This window comes from Hyla sarda, chromosome 3 (genome assembly GCF_029499605.1).
Source record: "Hyla sarda isolate aHylSar1 chromosome 3, aHylSar1.hap1, whole genome shotgun sequence".
Taxonomy (NCBI): domain Eukaryota; kingdom Metazoa; phylum Chordata; class Amphibia; order Anura; family Hylidae; genus Hyla; species Hyla sarda.
In genome coordinates this window covers 431,008,264-431,021,104 of record NC_079191.1, presented here as the reverse complement: position 1 = coordinate 431,021,104, position 12,841 = coordinate 431,008,264, and the positions used below count along the sequence as shown (strand labels likewise).

The window sequence follows — 12,841 nt, the reverse complement described above, 5'->3', positions numbered from 1 at the left end:
TGTTGCAAAACTACAACTCCCAGCATGCCCGGACAGCCGTTGGCTGTCCGGGCATGCTGGGAGTTGTAGTTTTGCAACAGCTGGAGGCACACTGGCTGTGAAAGGAATATCCCTTTCATTTTAGTCTTTACCTTTATGCCCTCGATTCTGAAGCCCAGGGTGGCGGTGGAGCTGATGGTCTCCCTCCATGTCATGTATCGGGGTTTGGTGACGGCCCTTTGCTGGTGCTCTTCTTCGGTCGGGGCGTTGGGGTCGACTTCGATCATCTTGGCGTACATGTCCTTCCTCAGGCTCGGCTTCTTCCTGGCTTTGGTAAGCTCTTCCTCTAAGTAAGTCCTGTATATGGTAAAATGGCGGTCAGTAAACATGCAGTGTGCCGGCCCGGTGGTCCTAAAAGAGCAAAGCTGGCAACAGTATAGGGTTTGGAGTTCAATATTGAAAAATTTTAAGACTATAAGAAAGATTGATTACGACACTTATGGTTACTGAAATGGCAGCCATGTTGTCTGGCATACAGCTTTACTTTAAGGTCAAAGGTCACACGCACAATGGTCAATGTGATAGTCCCAGAAAAGTCCTACCAGATCTTTTTCCCTTTTCTGTAACCTTTAAAAAGTGCGTAGTAATTTAAAAAAAAGGCTGGTTGCTAGGGACATTCTGCCTGACAACCAGTAAAAGACTGGTTGTTGGACAATATATCCATAGCAACCAAGCATCACCTACTTATAAAGTTGATAGTCCCGAAGAATGCCTTTAAAGGGGTATTCCAGGAAAAAGCTTATATATATATATATCAACTGGCTCCAGAAAGTTAAACAGATTTGTAAATGACTTCTATTAAAAAATCTTAATCCTTTCAGTACTTATGAGCTTCTGATGACACCTGTCTCGGGAAAGGCCCAGTTTAGAAGTAAATCCCCATAGCAAACCTCTTCTAAACTGGGCGGTGCCCGAGACACGTGTCATCAGAGATTACTTAGACAGAAAAGAACAACCTTAACTTCAGAAGCTCATAAGTACTGAAAGGATTAAGATTTTTTAATAGAAGTAATTTACAAATCTGTTTAACTTTCTGGAGCCAGTTGATATATATATAAAAAAAAGTTTTTTCCTGGAATACCCCTTTAAATTCTACAAGACCTTTAACCTGTTGGGGACGAAGGGCGTATGCATACGCCCTTGCGTCCTGGTACTTAAGGACGAAGGGCGTATCCATACGCCCGTGGGAATTTCGGTCCCCGCCGCGCGCCGGGCGGGGAACGGGCCGGGGTGACTGCTGATATCTATCAGCAGGCACCCCGTGCAAATGCCCAGGGGGGTCATTAGACCCCCCCATGTCGGCGATCGGCGCAAATCGCAAGTGAATTCACACTTGCGATTTGCGCCGACTCCGGGTCATTACGGGTCTATGGTGACCCGGTGACCCGGAATGGAAGGGGGATCGCGGGTGTCTAAGACACCCACGATCCCCCTGTAGCGATAGGAGTGAGGTGGCAGGGTTGCCACCCCTCCTATCCCTGCTATTGGTGGTCTAGACGCGACCACCAATAGCAGATCTGGGGCGGGGGGTTACTTTCGTTTTCCCCATCCTGCCCACCCACAATAGGCGGGGCAGAACGGGGAAAACGAAGAGGAGCGGCGGCGGAGTCCACTTACCCCTCCGGAGGCAGCGGAGCGACGGGGATCGGTGGGCGGCGACGGAGATCTGCGGCGGCGTGCGGCAGAAGAGGACGGCTCCCTGGATGCGACGGAAGCCGGTGAGTAGTTGCCTAGCAACATCTAGAGGGCTACAGTCTGAGACCACTATAGTGGTCTCTAGACTGTAGCCCTCCAGATGTTGCAAAACTACAACTCCCAGCATGCCCAGACAGCTGTTTGCTGTGTGGGCATGTTGGAATTTGTAGTTTTGCAACAGCTGGAGGTCTGCAGTTTAGAGACCACTGCACAGTGATCTCTATACTGCCCTCTAAATTTTTCATGAAATTTTTGAATTTTTCACCAAGAAAGGATGCAAGTATTGCCAAAAATTTACCACTAACATAAAGTAGAATATGTCACGAAAAAACAATCTCGGAATCAAATTTATAAGTAAAAGCATCCCAGAGTTATTACTGCTTAAAGTGACAGTGGTCAGATTTGCAAAAAATGTTCCCGTCCTTAGGGTCATAATGGGCTCCGTCCCCAAGGGGTTAAAGGGGTACTCCACTGGAATACATTTTCTTTTAAATCAACTGGTTCCAGAAAATTAAACAGGTTTGTAAATTACTTTTATTAAGAGATCTTAATCCTTCCAGTACTTATCAGCTGTTGTATGCTCCACAGGAAGTTCTTTTCTTTTTGAATTTCCTTTCTGTCTGACCACAGTGCTCTCTGCTGACACCTCTGTCCATGTCAGGAACTGTCCAGAGTAGGAGAAAATCCCCATAGAAACCTCTCCTGCTCTGGACAGTTCCTAAAATGGACAGAGGTGTCAGCAGAGAGCACTGTGGTCAGAGAAAGGAAATTCAAAAAGAAATGAACTTCCTGTGGATCATACAGCAGCTGATAAGTACTGGAAGGATTAAGATTTTTTAATAGAAGTAATTTTACAAATCTGTTTAACTTTCTGGCATCAGTTGATTAAAAGAAGAAATGTTTTCTAGTGGAGAACCGGTTTAAAGAGGTACTCCGATGTTAGATCATGGGGGTCCTGCCGTTGGGGACCCCCTGCGATCTCCGCTGCGGTACCCCTGTCATTCGGTGCATGGAGCGAACTCCAATGCCAGCTGCTACGCCCCCTCTATTCACGTCTATGAAAAGAGGCGTGACAGCTAGTACATAGCCCATAGACATGAATGGATAGGGTGTGGCTGGCCTGCAGATCGCAGGGGTCCCCAGTGGCGGAACCCCCGCAATCTAACATCTTATCCCCTATCCTTTTGATAGGGGATAAGATGTTTAGAGTGGAGTAACCCTTTAAAGGGGTACTCCGGTATAAAACTTTTTTTTTTTTTTTTTAAATCGACTGGTGCCAGAAAGTTAAACAGATTTGTAAATTACTTCTAATAAAAAATCTTAATCCTTCCAGTACTTATTAGCTGCTGAATACTACAGAGGAAATTATTTTCTTTTTGGAACACAGTGCTCTCTGCTGACATCACGAGCACAGTGCTCTCTGCTGACATCTCTGTCCATTTTAGGAACTGTCCGGAGCAGCATATGTTTTCTATGGGGATTTTCTCCTACTTTGGACAGTTCTTAAAATGGACAGAGGTGTCAGCAGAGAGCACTGTGGTCATGATGTCAGCAGAGAGCTCTGTGTTTTCCTCTGTAGTATTCAGCAGCTAATAAGTACTGGAAGGATTAAGATTTTTTTTAAAGATTTTTTAATAGTAGGCTCCAGAAAGTTAAACAGATTTGTAAATTACTTCTATTAAAAAATCTTAATCCTTCCAATAATTATCAGCTGCTGAAGTTGAGTTGCTCTTTTCTGTCTGGCAACAGTGCTCTCTGCTGACACCTCTGCTTGTCTCGGGAACTGCACTGAGTAGAAGAGGTTTGCTATGGGGATTTGCTTCTACTCTGGACAGTTCCCGAGACAGGTGTCATCAGAGAGCACTTAGACAGAAAAGAACAACTCAACTTCAGCAGCTCATAAGTACTGAAAGGATTAAGATTTTTTTAATAGACGTAATTTACAAATCTGTTTAACTTTCTGGAGCCAGTTGATTATATATATATATATATATATATATATATATATATAGTTTTTTCCTGGATAACCCCTTTAAATCCTCTGTGCTGCTGTTAATGTAGTGCAGACCAGATCCTTGCGGCGGGTTATATACGGAAGGATAGGGTGTGCGCCTCATTGTCCATGTATTTTGGATCCGCTCCCTTTTTATTATTATTTTTTTTTTCGCTCTGCTTTTTGGGTTATTGTCGACATTCGGAAACTTGTCCGCTGGTGTGTGTAACAATAGGCAGTGCGAATATTACAGCGACGGCGAAAGAATTTCCATTGAGCAAACAGGAAGCGGAGCTGAGGAGATAAGGAGGAACCGCCGACAACACCAATGCAACAATGTAACACCGCAGATCAAAGGTCAAGGTCTTACGGAATCTCTATAACAGCCCTCACCTGGGGGACCCGGCGCACAAACATATCCCAAGCACGTGCACAATGCGTCCCCCGCAAATATATCAATGCATATACAATGGGGGTAGAAAATAGAATAAACAGGCGGCGCCATAGTTATAAAACCTGCAGCTGCCATTTTACCATTTGCTTTCCTCATATCAGATAGTATTCTTATAAAAGCTGTTATGGGGGTACTGCGACTGGCTTTGGTATGGGGATAATGTGGCTAGCACCGTTATGGGGGTGTTTTAGCTGTCATTGTAATGGAGGTACAGATGCTGGTAGTGTTTTGAAGGTACTGTGGCTGGCAATGTTATGGCTGGCACTGTTATAGGGGGATGGTGGATGTCACTGTTATGGGGGTACTATGGCTGTTACTGTTATGGGGGGATGGTGTCTGTCACTGTTTTGGGGGTACTATGGATGTCACTGTTTTGGGGGTACTATGGATGTCACTGTTTTGGGGGTACTATGGCTGTCACTTTTATGGTGGGACAGTGGCTGCCACTGTTATAGGGTCACTGTGGCTCTGTTGTGGGGGCACTATGGATTGCCATGTTATGGGAGCACTATGGTTGTCTCTACTTTTGGGCTACTGTGGCTTGCATTATTATGAAACTATTGTGGCTGGAACTGCTGGTGGGGGCACTATAGCTGACACTGTGGGGGTACTATGGCTAACATTGTGAAGGCACCACAGCTAACACTGTAGGGGCACTATGGTTAATACTGTGAGGGCACTATAGCTGACACTGGAGTCTATATTTAGGGCTCTGGTCTGGGGTCTGTATTTATTAGGGGTTCTGGTCTGTCGTCTGTATTTGTTTAGGTGATTTGGGGTCAGAAATAGTTTAAGGAGTCTGGTGTCTATTTTTTAGGGGTTCTGGTGTGGGGTCTGTATTTATTTAGGGATCTGGTCTGGGTTCTGTATTTGTTTAGGGGTCTGAATTTGTTTAGGGGTCTGGTCTGGGGTCTGTATTTGTTTAGGGGTCTGCATTTCTTCATGGGTTCTGGTCTGGAGTCTGTATTTGTTTAGTGGTTCTGGTCTGGGGTCTGTATTTGTTTAGGGGTTCTGGTCTGGGATCTGTATTTGTTTAGGGGTCTAGTATGGGGTCTGTATTTGTTTAGGGGTTCTGGTCTGGGGTCTGTATTTGTTTAGGGGTTCTGGTCTGGGGTCTGTATTTGTTCAGGGGTTCTAGTCTGGGGTCTGTATTTGTTTAGGGGTTCTAGTCTGGGGTCTGCATTTCTTCAAGGGTTCTGGTCTGGAGTCTGTATTTGTTTTGTGGTTCTGGTCTGGGGTTTGCATTTGTTTAGGGGTTCTAGTCTGGGGTCTGTATTTGTTTAGGGGTTATAGTCTGGGGTATGTATTTGTTTAGGGGTTCTAGTCTGGGGTCTGTATTTGTTCAGGGGTTCTAGCCTGGGGTCTGTATTTGTTTAGGGCTTCTAGCCTGGGGTCTGTATTTGTTTAGGGGTTCTAGTCTGGGGTCTGTATTTGTTTAGGGGTTCTAGTCTGGTGTCTGAATTTGCTTAGGGGTTCTAGCCTTGGGTCTGCATTTGCTTAGGGGTTCTAGCCTTGGGTCTGTATTTGTTTAGGGGTTCTAGCATGGGGTCTGTATTTGTTTAGGGGTTCTAGTCTGGGGTCTGTATTTGTTTAGGGGTTCTAGTCTGGGGTCTGCATTTGTTTAGGGGTTCTAGCATGGGGTCTGTATTTGTTTAGCGATTCTAGCCTGGGGTCTGTATTTGTTTAGGGGTACTGATCTGGGGTCTGTATTTGTTTAGGGGTACTGGTCTGGGGTCTGTATTTGTTTAGTGGTACTGGTCTGGGATCTGTATTTGTTTAGGGGTTCTAGCCTGGGGTCTGTATTTGTTTAGTGGTTCTGGTCTGGGGTCTGTATTTATTTAGGGGTACTGATCTGGGGTCTGTATTTGTTTAGTGGTTCTGGTCTGGGGTCTGTACTTATTTAGGGGTACTGGTCTGGGGTCTGTATTTCTTTAGGGGTACTGGTCTGGGGTCTGTATTTATTTAGGGGTACTGGTCTGGGGTCTGTATTTGTTTAGGGGTATTGGTCTGGGGTCTGTATTTGTTTAGTGGTTCTAGCCTGGGGTCTGTATTTGTTTAGGGGTACTGATCTGGGGTCTGTATTTGTTTAGTGGTTCTGGTCTGGGGTCTGTATTTATTTAGGGGTACTGATCTGGGGTCTGTATTTGTTTAGTGGTTCTAGTCTGGGGTCTGTATTTATTTAGGGGTACTGGTCTGGGGTCTGTATTTGTTTAGGGGTACTGGTCTGGGGTCTGTATTTGTTAAGGGGTATTGGTCTGGGGTCTGTATTTGTTTAGTGGTTCTAGCCTGGGGTCTGTATTTGTTTAGGGGTACTGATCTGGGGTCTGTATTTGTTTAGTGGTTCTGGTCTGGGGTCTGTATTTATTTAGGGGTACTGGTCTGGGGTCTGTATTTGTTTAGGGGTACTGGTCTGGGGTCTGTATTTATTTAGGGGTACTGGTCTGGGGTCTGTATTTGTTTAGTGGTTCTGGTCTGGGGACTGTATTTATTTAGGGGTATTGGTCTGGGGTCTGTATTTGTTTAGTGGTTCTAGCCTGGGGTCTGTATTTGTTTAGGGGTACTGATCTGGGGTCTGTATTTGTTTAGTGGTACTGGTCTGGGGTCTGTATTTGTTTAGGGGTACTGGTCTGGGATCTGTATTTGTTTAGGGGTATTGGTCTGGGGTCTGTATTTGTTTAGGGGAATTGGTCTGGGGGTCTGTATTTGTTTAGGGGTTCTAGTCTGGGGTCTGTATTTGTTTATGGGTTCTAGTCTGGGGTCTGTATTTGTTTAGGGGTTCTTGCCTTGGGTCTGCATTTGCTTAGGGGATCTAGCCTTGGGTCTGTATTTGTTTAGGGGTTCTAGCCTGGGGTCTGTATTTGTTTAGGGGTTCTAGTCTGGGGTCTGTATTTGTTTAGGGGTATTGGTCTGGGGTCTGTATTTGTTTAGGGGTATTGGTCTGGGGTCTGTATTTGTTTAGGGGTATTGGTCTGGGGTCTGTATTTGTTTAGGGGTACTGGTCTGGGGTCTGTATTTGTTTAGGGGTATTGGTCTGGGGTCTGTATTTGTTATGGGTTACTGGGTCACCCATTTGTCCAGCCTTCATAGGAAAGGTAACCCTTCTTTCAATGTGACTTCTGGACATAAATCTCACCTCACACCCATCTTACAATCCATGACAGAGGGGCTTTCGAATTCGGAGAGCAGGTCTTCCATCTGGTTGTACTTCTCGCCATCTTTCAGCACGTCCCCGTGATAAGCGGGAACATAAGGCTTCAGGATGTCGTTCATCAGCTGACTCAGGCACCGCTGCTCGCAGTCGCAGTGCTTCTTCAGGATCTTACCATTGGCTGCGGCCTTGAAGCTACCTGTGGATCAGAGGACATAACAGTCTATGGTAAAACAAAAGGTGGGGGGGGGGGGCAAACTTTTCAACCTTCAATTGTGTGATGTGAACTAATGTGAGCAAGGAACACATCAGTTTGGGAAAGCTTGGAGTCTGTCTATATGGCTGTCATCGTAGCTTCCATGGGGGTCATTACCCAGCTTTCCCAGACTCTCTAATAGCAAACATGCCCAATTATACAGTAATATAGAGTATAGGCTGCCAAAGGGGGGACTTCCAGCTGTTGCAAAACTACAACTCCTAGGCATGCTGGGAGTTGTAGTTCTGCAACATCTGGATATCCGCAGTCTGGAGCTCACTGATATAGTGCAAGGAATGTTGCGTACATAGATAGATTTGCCATTTAGAAGTTTGAGAAAGTTGTGTGAATATCAATTTAACTGTTGTATCAATTTAACTGTTGTCACCCAGCTTTCCCAAACCCTTTCATGGCAAATCTGCCCAGTTACATGTGATGTTGCATACTTAGTATTTAGGAAAGCTTGGTGGCTATCAATATTGCTGTGATTATAACTTCCACAGGGGCCATCACCCAGCTTTCCCAGGCTCTTTAACAGCAAATCTGCCCAGACATACAGTCATATAGAACAGTGTTTTCTTAACAGTCTGTCTCCAGCTGTTGCAAAACTACAACTCCCAGCATGCCCAGACAGTTGTTGGGTTACCGGGCGTGCTGGGAGTTGTAGTATTGCAACAGCTGGAGGTCTACAGTTTGGATCCCACTGATACAAAACAAGGAGATTTGCCTTTCAAATGTTTGAGAAAGCTGGGTGACTAGCAATTTAACTGTTGTCACCCAGCTTTCCCAGGCTCTTTAATAGCAAATATGCCCAGTTATAGTGATATAGAGCAGTGATTTCCAAACTGTGGACCTCCAGCTGCTGCAAAACTACAACTTCTAGCATGCCCGGACAGCCGTTGGCTGTCCGGGCATGCTGGGAGTTGTAGTTTTGCAATAGCTGGAGGTCCACAATCAGGAGATCACTGATATAGAGAAAGTAATGTGACATACATAGATTGATTTGACATTCAGATGTTTGAGAAAGCTGGGTGACTGGGAAAGCTGGGTGACAAAAACTAAATTCATAGACTCTTTAATGCCAAATACCTATAGCCCGGAAGAGTTATTGGTCAATGGCAATAATGGCAGCATCTAGTCTGACGCCATGTTTATACACCCCAGGCCACATGGGGGGGGGGGGGGGGGGGGGGGGGGGGGGAGGGCATTTCTGTCTGATACCTGCATGTCCTGCCAGCTGCACCCACGGATATTTCTTCTTGAAGGACATAACAAAGGGCGACCAATGCACCATGTTCTTGATTTTTCTCCATGATTTGCTCTGCAAAGGAAAAAAAATAAATAAATAAGTAAATAAGTACATTATACGGGTAATCAAAGTTGGCTACTAATCCTTATTACGACCTCTTATGACTTTAATTATTAATATTACATAATAAAATTATTATTTTATATAAAATTTTGGACAGATCCAGTGGCGCACACATGAGGGTGGTCTGAAGGGTCTGCACCTCCCCCCTGACACCTACGAGGTGTCCTCACCGCTCCCGTGTCCTGCCACCAGCGCACTGGATACAGACGCCAAAAATACGATAACATAGCGTGCGGCAACGGAACTCTGGAGCAGAAAGAAAATGAGGCGACCAACACCCCCCCCCCCCCCCCCCCCCCCCCCCACACACACACACACACACACAGACACAAAAAAGATAAAAAAAAGAAAATTTCTGGATTTTTTTTTTGTTTTTTTACAATTTTTATGTATCATTTTTAGAAAATAAAAGTTGAAAAATAAAATTTAGAATAAAAAAATAAAATTAAAATAAAGTTGCGGTGTTTGTCATGCAGATTTTTAGATAGATAGATAGATGATAGATTTCGGAATCCTAAAAGTGTTGCTATTCTCATATGACTTCTCATATGATGGTTTGTGTAGTCAGATGTTGTCAGAAGTCAGAATGACCAAACACAAATGTAAAAAAAAAACTAAAATAATAAAATAAAAAATAAAAAAAAATAAAAAAAAATATATATATATATATATATAAATATAGTATTTTAGGGAACTATTAATAATCATAAATTATCGAATAAATAAATAAATAATGAATAAATAAAGTCATATTAATAGTCATGAATAAATAAATAATAAATAAGAAGGGTCACCTATTTGTCATATACATACACACATATATATATATATATATATATATATTATATATATATATATGTAGTATTTTAGGGAACTATTAATAATCACAAATTAATACATAATAAATAAATAATAAATACAATAAATAAAGTCATTAATAGTCATAAACAAAAAAATAAAGTCATAAATAATAAATATATATATATATATATAATATTTTATATTATGAAATTGTCATCATTTCTATACAATGTCATAGCCCTGATCAGTACAACCGACGATCTGCTTGTACATCCTACCTGAGGCAGACTGTACAAAAAGATCATGGAGATGAGTAAGAGAGACCCCCTCCACAATCGTGCTGCGCAGGGTTGCTGCCAAGCCCCCAGCAACTGTATTTCCCATGTTTTAGATACCACGATGAACACCGATTACGGCATCTAAAGGGCTAAATCGGCATGATTGGCGTAAACGGTGACTCCTGGCCGCTGGTAGCAGCTGTTACTCACCAGCTTTGAAGCGAGCTCAGCACTAGCTGAGTGGTTTTAAAGGGGTAGTCCAGTGGTGAACAACTTATCCCCTATCCTAAGGATATGTTGCAGATCGCGGTGGGTCCGACCACTGGGGACCCCCGCGATCTCCTATGCGGGCCCTGACAGCCCGCGCGAAGGGGGCATGTCGACCACGGCACGAAGCGGCGGCCGACACACGCCCCCTCAATACAAGTCTATGGCATAGCCGGTATCTGACACCCGCTATCTGGCTGGAGAGCCTGGCCTCCGCGGACCCCCGTGATCTCACACTTATCCCCTATCCTTAGGATAGGGGATACGTTTTTCACCACTGGACTACCCCTTTAAAGGGGTCATCCACTTTGAACAGTTACTTTTCCCCCTACAACAAAAAAATGATCACAAAATATCCTGCGCTGCTTGGAGTCCCGGTAATCAGCTGTGATATGGGGGGAAGAGAGCAGCACGTGTGCAGTTATCCTGCAGCACTCCCACAGGAGAAATAAGGTATTACACAGAACTCGGTGTCAATAATCAATGTAATGCAGTGTTTCCCCAACAGTCTGTCACCACTAGGTGGCAGTATACAATATTCTACTACCTGATTGGGTTTTGAATAGGGTGCAGTTTGTTCTTCACAGCACTCCATGTGGTTAGACCTGGTATTGCAAGCTAAATTTATCAATGGTTTAGGCAAATGTTTTCTAAGCGGCGTGCCTCCAGCTGTTTCAAGACTACAACTCCCAGCATGCCCGGACAGCCTTCGGCTGTCCGGGCATGCTGGGAGTTGTAGTCTTGAAACAGCTGGAGGCACGCTGGTTGTGAAGACACAAAGTTCTCAAGGATTCCTACAACGTCTTCGCCTCCAAGTTCAACAGCAGAGAAACAAAAGGTCTTCGTCTTTGCTGGAGAACACGCTGGGAATATTAAACTGTTCCCCAGCAAGGAATGAGGAAGCCCCCCGCGTGCAGGAAACGGCCGGCCAGCCCCATCATATGTGATATATCAGTAATAGAGGAAGCGGGCCAGAGTACACAGCTATATATACAACATGGTCACCCAGCAAAGGTCACAATACAGTCTAATATACAGGGCAAAAGTCCTAATATAAATAGTCTTATATACTGCAGTCATCTCCTAGAGCATGCCGTCTACAGCAGCTGCAAAACTATAACTCGCATGATGCCCTGAACGTTAGGACATGCTGGGAGTTGTAGTTTAGCGCCCGCTGGAGAGCTACGGATTGGGGATTCTTGGTTTATAGCGTGCTGGGTTGTCAGGGCATGCTGGGAGTTGTAGTTTTGCAACTGCTGAAGAGCTACGGGTTGGGGATTGTTGGCTTATAGCATACTAGGTTGTCAGGGCATGCTGGGAGTTGTAGTTTTGAAACAGCTGGAGAGCCTCGGGTTGTTAGGACATGCTGGGAGTTGTAGTTTTGCACCCGCTGGAGAGCTACAGATTGGGGATTGTTGATTTTGCAACAGCTGAGGGGCTACGGGTTGAGGATTGTTGGCTTAAAGCATGCTGGGAGTTGTAGTTCTGAAACTGCTGGAGAACTACTGGTTGGGGATTGTTGGTTTACAGCATGCTGGGTTGTTAGGGCATGCTAGGAGTTGTAGTTTTGAAACAGCTTGAGAGCCATGGGTACGTTAGGGCATGCTGGGAGTTTTAGTCCTGCGCCTGCCAGAGAGCTACGGGTTGGGGATTGTTGGTTTATAGCTTGCTGAGTTTTCAGTGCATGCTGGGAGTTGTAGTTTTGAAACAGCTGGAGAGCCACGGGTTGTTAGGACATGCTGGGAGTTGTAGTTTAGCGCCCGCTGGAGAGCTACGGATTGGGGATTCTTGGTTTTCAGCATGCTGGGTTGTCAGGGCATGCTGGGAGTTGTAGTTTTGCGCCCGCTGGAGAGTTACGGATTGGGGATTGTTGGTTTTGCAACAGCTGAGGGGCTCCGGTTTTAGGATTGGTAGCGTGCTGGGTTGTCAGGGCATGCTGGGAGTTGTAGTTTTGAAACAGCTGGAGAGCCACGGGTTTTTAGGACATGCTGGGAGTTGTAGTTTTGCGCCCACTGGAGAGTTACAGATTGGGGATTGTTGGTTTTGCAACAGCTGAGGGGCTACGGGTTGAGGATTGTTTGCTTATAGCATGCTGGGAGTTGTAGTTCTGAAACAGCTGGAGAACTACTGGTTGGGGATTCTTGGTTTACAGCATGCTGGGTTGTTAGGGCACACTGGGAGTTGTAGTTTTAAAACAGCTGGAGAGCCACAGGTTGTAAGTACATGCTGGGAGTTATAGTTTTGCAACTGCTGGAGAGCCATTATTTGTTAGGGCATGCTGGGAGTTGTAGTTTTGCAACTGCTGAAGAGCTACGGGTTGGAGATTGTTGGCTTATAGCATACTAGGTTGTCAGGGCATGCTGGGAGTTGTAGTTTTGTGCCCGACGGACAGCTTCGGATAGGGGTTTGTTGGTTTTGCAACAGCTGAGGGGCTACGGGTTGAGGATTGTTGGCTTATAGCGTGCTGGGTTGTCAGGGCATGCTGGGAGTTGTAGTTTTGAAACAGCTGGAGAAGCATTGCTTGTTAGGACATGCTGG

At 45.0% G+C, this 12,841-nt stretch overlaps 1 protein-coding gene across 1 annotated transcript in view; it reads right to left on the bottom strand.

Moving 5' to 3' along the window:
* Positions 1–12,841, bottom strand: part of ITPKB (inositol-trisphosphate 3-kinase B) — a 135,357-nt gene that overhangs the window by 36,517 nt on the left and 85,999 nt on the right. Inside the window, exons 3-5 of the mRNA XM_056568488.1 lie at positions 8,807–8,906; positions 7,315–7,528; positions 132–336 (exon numbers count right to left, since the gene is read on the bottom strand). Coding sequence (XP_056424463.1) covers positions 132–336; positions 7,315–7,528; positions 8,807–8,906 — 519 coding nt within the window. The remainder of the gene's footprint in view (positions 1–131; positions 337–7,314; positions 7,529–8,806; positions 8,907–12,841) is intronic.